The 6,000-nt window shown below is 31.5% G+C and overlaps 1 protein-coding gene across 7 annotated transcripts; it reads right to left on the bottom strand.

Annotated features, from left to right (window-relative positions):
• Positions 1-554: 554 nt before the first annotated feature.
• On the bottom strand, positions 555-2,218 carry LOC112422602 (uncharacterized). Of its 7 annotated transcripts, none has more exons than XR_003013068.2 (4): positions 1,859-2,212; positions 1,538-1,619; positions 976-1,242; positions 555-797 (listed from the first exon to the last, which is right to left on the bottom strand). XR_003013068.2 is itself a non-coding variant. In XM_024785824.2 (3 exons), the coding sequence occupies exons 1-3, from the start codon at positions 1,788-1,790 to the stop codon at positions 978-980; spliced, it is 375 nt and encodes a 124-aa protein (XP_024641592.1). In that variant the 5' UTR covers positions 1,791-2,218; the 3' UTR covers positions 974-977. The 7 variants fall into 7 exon arrangements, 1 of the variants encoding a protein (XP_024641592.1); XR_003013067.2 differs by having other exon boundaries at positions 1,538-1,587; positions 1,731-2,210; XR_003013065.2 differs by having other exon boundaries at positions 1,505-1,619; positions 1,859-2,209.
• Positions 2,219-6,000: the final 3,782 nt, after the last annotated feature.

Below are 6,000 nucleotides of genomic sequence, written 5' to 3'. Positions count from 1 at the left end.
TTTTACTTCTTTTTTTTCATTAAAACACAACCAAGAACAAAGAGTGGAAAGGAATGATCGATATAACAAAAGTTTTAAGCTAATAAAATATCAATTATTAGAAAACTTAGGTCATTATTTTCTATTTTTGTTTTAGGTTTATGTTAACCAGTGCCCCGGGACTAGGGGTGGACATCGGGCGGGTTCGGGTCCAAACCTCTACTCCAGCCCAACCTGCGGGTGTAGAATACACACCCATTTCTACCCAAATAATGGAGTCGGATTGGTTGGGTTCGGGTGAATCGGGTTACGGGTTAAACGGTTGGGTTCAAACGGGTTGGACCAATTAATGGGTCATTCAACCATTTCTGGCCCAATTAATTTTGTTGCGATTTATTTTTAATTTCACTGTAATGGACCATTTTTTATGTTCATTTTTAATGTGCCATTTAGAATTTCTGCCCCAACAAATTTTGTAGTGTTTCATTTTCTCTTGTATTAAACCATTTTGTATGTTTATTTAACTTAGATCATATTGTCATAATTTTGTTAAATTTTTTCCTTTAAGAAGCTTGTTAAAGGGGGATGATGATGTCTCATTTTCCCATTTGATATCGAGCCTTAATTTAACTTACACAACCAATAAAAATAAGTTTAACAATTTACATATCCTTAATAAATAAAAAACTAAATATAGTGGTCTTGAATATAATAATACTAAAACTGGATCTGAATAACAAAAAATAACACCTCCTTGGTATATCTTGATTCACAATAGATCAAGAGATACCATCATAGCAAGTAAGAATATTGTTAACCTGTGAAAAACAATATAAAAAATATACATTAGTACTAATAAATCAAAGCCACAAAATATAACACTAGCAAACTAACATCAAAGACATCTACCAAAATAGAGTTAAAATAGACTAAATCAAATACAAAGTTACAATAAAATTACTAAATCAACATAACTCAGAGTAATAAAAAAACTACCTTCATGTTTTTGGACAAATCATCATGTGTTTAAGCATGTTGTTAGTTCGATGGTTGGAAGCATTTGAAACAAAAGAAGTGAAGCAATAGTTACAAAAGGCAGTGTCTTTTTTCTTCATAAAATGTCTCCAAACCATTGAAGGAGGTCTAGCAGGTTTTCTTTTCTTTAGTTTTAGCACTACCTTAGCATGTTCAGGTCCTTGGCCTTGCACTAGAATTGGAATTTGAGCCAAAGGATTCACACTAGCAGTATCAGTTTTCATGTGTCTATACAAACAAGATAATTAATGGACCATTAGAATACTACAAACAAAATAAATAGATAAACAACAAACCATTAGGATAAGAAAGAAACAAAGAAAAAATGAACTCCAAGGAAGAAGTATAAGAATCAACAAAGTATGCATAAACATAATCAAGTCAGAAGCTATAGACATTAATAATCATGCATAAACTCAACAAAATATACATCAAAGACATAGATAAACTCAACAAATACAAAACTAAATATATTAAGATAAATCATTACCTCTCAGATCTAGATGTCAAGAAGGAAGATTACCTCTCGGATCTGGAAAAATATTCAGTGATATGGAAGTTTCCTAAGCCGGTCTGAGAAAATGAGATTGAAACAAAAAAAAAATCTTCAGCAAATGCATAAGCAGCAGAGATGAGATTGAAACAAAAAAAAAATGTTAGAAGCAAGAATTGAAAAAATCAAAGCACAAAATATGAAAAATGTAACAAAAACCAACCTTCAGATTTGAAGCATACGCGGAGCATGGATGTGAATCATCAAACAAAAACAAAAGCATGTGGTGAGACACTCATAAACCCTAAATAAAAATAAAAAATTACAAAGATTAAAAACAAAATATCTAACCTTTAGATCTGAAGCATATGCAGAGCAGAGACGTGATTCATGAAACAAAAACGACGGCGATTTACGGTTCTACAGTGGTGTTAGCTACTGAGAGTGAGAGAGAGTTTCAGGATCTGCCTCCATTTTTCTGCGTGGATTGACAGAGAACGGCGTAAAACAAAGGGAATCAAGTTGGAAAGTGGTGATTCATGTTGGTAGGAGGATTTGATGGTGTGGTGGTGGTGGTTAGATGCGGCGGCGGCACTAGGGTTTGAAGAGGAAGGTGAAAGAGTGTGAGGTGAATGAGAGAATTTTTTAGAAGAAATGAAATGAATGGGTTAGATCTAGGGTTAGTGGTCTCCCCACTCTTCAAAACGACGTCGTTTTTACTTATCCAATACTGGCGGGTTCGGGTACCCGCAGGTGAAGGTCCGTTACCCGCCTCTGCCCATGTATACCCTTGTGAACCCGCATTTATGACACGTTTGACCCGCGGACCTGCTTTAACCCACTCAGCTCGGTTTTTTTTCTTCGGTTTTTTCGGGTTGGGCCGGGTCGCGGGTCCTTGTCTAGCCCTACCCAGGACATTAGTTAAGAAAACCATAAAGAGGAAATTTTAAATTAAAAAAGATACTTTATTTACTTGTAAAGTAAATGCCCCTCCTTCCATAAGAGGGCAGCGAAATTACTTAGGGTGTGTTTGGTTGAAAGAAGAAATTGAGAAGAGAGAAATAGGTGAGAGAGAGTATGAGAAGAGAGAAAAAAATGAAAAATAGAATAGATTTAAGGTATTGTTTGGTTAAAATTAAGAGAAATAGAAGAGAGAGAAGTGTGATTAATTTTTAAAAGTACAAACCCACTTGGGTTGGCCTAGTGGTATTGGCTTGGGACCTGGGAGTGTGCTCCTCCTCAAGGTTTCAAGTTCGATTCTCTCTAGTGCCAATTTGAGGGGGTTAGTTTAGCTTCTTCAATTTTTTTTTTTTAAAGTACAAATGTCCTTGAAATAATTTTTAGATAAGCCTATTAAGAATAAAAACAAAGTAATGAGAAAAAAAAAACTGCATAAAAAGACAAAAAAAAAAAAAAAAAAAACGGTGTGTTGTGTCTTAAATTAAAGAGTATAAAAGGTAAAGGGAGTAAATGTATATTTCTCTCCTCTTTCTTCGCTTATACGGGGAGAACAAAAAAAACGTGGGTCCCACGCAAAACTTATCTCTCCTCCCTCTTTCTTGCCTTTGCCAAACAAGAGAAATACCATATTTCTCTTCTCTTTCTCTCTTCAATATCTCTCTCTGCTGTAATTCTCTCATACCAAACAGAGTGTTAGGGCTATTTTTGTCACTTCACATCAAACTTTGCTGAGTCAATGTACCACGTCAGCTAATCCAGTGACGTGACAGTGATTGAGTAGGGGGGACCAAATTTTTAATGATTAATTTTTGGGAGGGCAAAATGTCATAATGAAGGAATGTAGAGACCATTTTAAATGATTAATTTTTTAAATGACCCCATATACAGAGACTAAACACATATAAAAACCAAAGATATATGTACTGTAAATACGTGACATTCATCCTGTTTAACCATATTTAAAAAGTTTGTTCATACTCTTTAAGGTGGTAATGTTCAACTCTTTAACTATTTTTAAGAAGTTATATTAGATTAAGGTTCTTTCCTTTACGTGGTTGAAGGCGAAACTTGTCTCTCTTTCGTTTAATTTTCATGGTTTGTTGCTTAGTCCATTAGTTATTTTGGGCACTACTTAGTTCTGTTTCATGCTTATAGGTCTCTGGTGCTTTCTTTCTGCTTGATTGTACATATTCTATTGACTCTATTGTTCTTCCTTTGTACATCTTGTGCTAGGAAAAATATCTTGTTTTGGTAATGTATTTCATTTTAGCCTCTTAAAAAAAAAGTATATTAGATGCACCTTTGATTTAATTAAAAAAAATATAAATTAATGGAAATAAAATTATACAAATTAACGGTCGTATAACAAAGACATGAGAACTACTAAAAATTAAAAAAAAAAAGATATTATATTTAAAGACAGGTGTAATAATTAATTATGTGGGAAAGGAACATATTTAGATCTTTCGATCCTGGAAAATTATATCATATTGTATATTTTGAGCAATAATATTTGAACAACCATTTGATACAATATTTTTGATAATTTTCATTTTCTCTATTTTTATTGATAAAAAACAATAAAGAAAAAAAAGAAAAAAAAAGAGTAAAAATATAATGTGAATATAAAATAGAAAATTATCTAAAAGTTGTACAAATATTTGTATGTACAACAAGTGGCTAAGTTTCTCATTCAATGACTTATCAATCTTAAATGTACACACATTTGACATGTGATATTTTTTTTGTCCAACTACCATAAGTATCACCTAGCCAAACTGGTTATATGATTACATGTGTTAGATGATTATATGTCATTATCACTGCATCATTTTCAAATTTGTTGAATAACGAATTTTTATTTGGAAATTTGAGTATGTTACAACTTAGCTGGACAGGATATAATACAACCAAACCCTGAAATTGCGTGTAACTTTCTAATAACAAGGGAGCTAATCAGGTTGCCATGGGAGTATTATATTAAGTATATAATACCACAAACTTTAAGGTCTTTGTTGTAAAAGTGACTCAAAATTAAAATCTGGAAGCTGTCAAATTTGTAGCATGATTTGGAAAATCGTAGTACGATTTTTGGATCAGATTTGGCACTTCCATTTTGGAAAAATCGAAATACGATTTGGAAAATCGTAGTACGATTTTACACTGATGCATAAAAATAAAATGTACTTTTCAGCGTGAGATTTGTTCCAATTTTTTAGCGATTACTTTTACTATAAATATAAACCTTGTATCACATGTAAACCTTGAGATAGAAGGGGCTGAAAACAAGGGTTTAGAAACAGACAACAAACCAAGGTTTTAGAGAGATTTCTCTAAGCGGGAGAAACTAGGGTTGTTGTTGATTCACCTTGGGAAACACTATTAGGATTGAGTCTCTTGTTCACGGGAAGAGATTGAGACTTTGGGTACAATTAGGTTTGGAGACTTATTCTTGTAACTCATTGATATCTCTTTTGTAAAGTTACTCATCATTATAGTGGAACGGAGGGCTGCTCTCTGCCTCGGACTAGGTCAATTTGAACCGAACTGGGTAAACAAATTATTTTGTGTTCTCTCTTTCTTTCTCTCGCTGTTTTCTACTTTTTCCTTGTGTTTATAATTGTTCCATAATCTTTATAAAATAAACAGGTGAATGTATATATGATATCCATTGATGGATTGTAGCATAAAGTATACAAATATATACTTGATAGAAATAGATATTAAACAAACTAGAAACGAGAGTATACTTACATTTATTTTGTTTGGGCATTTATTTGCAAGGAAATGTTAATTTTTGTACTCAAGGCACAAGTTAAGAAACTAAAAATAGAAATATTTTGTTGAAAATTGTGCATTCAATATTCTAGAAATTCAAAATCTTATCTTTTCAAGACATAATTTATGATTTAATTCCATTTTTAAATTCTTAACTTGTGTCTTAAAAGCACAAGTTAACACTACCCTTATTTCTTTTTGTTTTTTTTTTAAAGAAAGAAAAAACAACCCTTATTTATTATATCTTTCGTGTTTTGCGGCAGTTCTCCTATGTTTTTGGCTTTGCTGTCTTTGTACAAACTCTAGTTGACCTTCCTTAACACATCTTATACGGGAAGGGTCACTTCCGTTGTTTATATATATTTAATAAAAAAAAACAAGAAACGAGAGTATGTAACAAAATTATAAGTATAAACTCAGAAAAACATGTTATCTTTTTCAATAATAATAATAATTTAACAAATATAACATAAATACTATTTTTTAATACCACCAACAATATAACATTAATATAAGAAAATTTGTTTAAGAATATAATTGGAATTATAAAAATTCAGCTCAAAATATCTATCCTCTTCTTATATAATATTGATAATATTGTTTCTATTGTAGTGGCATATTTCCTATTTTAATAGGATTCAATTTTTTGATTAAAATTTAAAATAATATTATTAAATGATAAAATTGTAAATAAAATATTTTAAATGAAGGTTAAAACAAGTAATGAAAAAGTCTGTTCAAACTCATCTATTTCC

The sequence above is a fragment of the Medicago truncatula genome, chromosome 6, assembly GCF_003473485.1.
Source record: "Medicago truncatula cultivar Jemalong A17 chromosome 6, MtrunA17r5.0-ANR, whole genome shotgun sequence".
In the NCBI taxonomy this organism is placed as follows: Eukaryota; Viridiplantae; Streptophyta; class Magnoliopsida; order Fabales; family Fabaceae; genus Medicago; species Medicago truncatula.
This window is presented reverse-complemented; position numbering and strand designations above follow the sequence as displayed.

Bases quoted from the DNA above. Each gene is read 5' to 3' on its own strand.
- LOC112422602 (XM_024785824.2), bottom strand. From the start codon at position 1,790: ATGCTTTTGTTTTTGTTTGATGATTCACATCCATGCTCCGCGTATGCT. The intron at 1,588-1,730 runs GTTGGTTTTTGT...TCATTTTCTCAG, and splicing joins CGTATGCTTCAAATCTGAAG to ACCGGCTTAGGAAACTTCCA. The intron at 1,243-1,537 runs GTAATCTTCCTT...TTGTTTGTATAG, and splicing joins TATTTTTCCAGATCCGAGAG to ACACATGAAAACTGATACTG.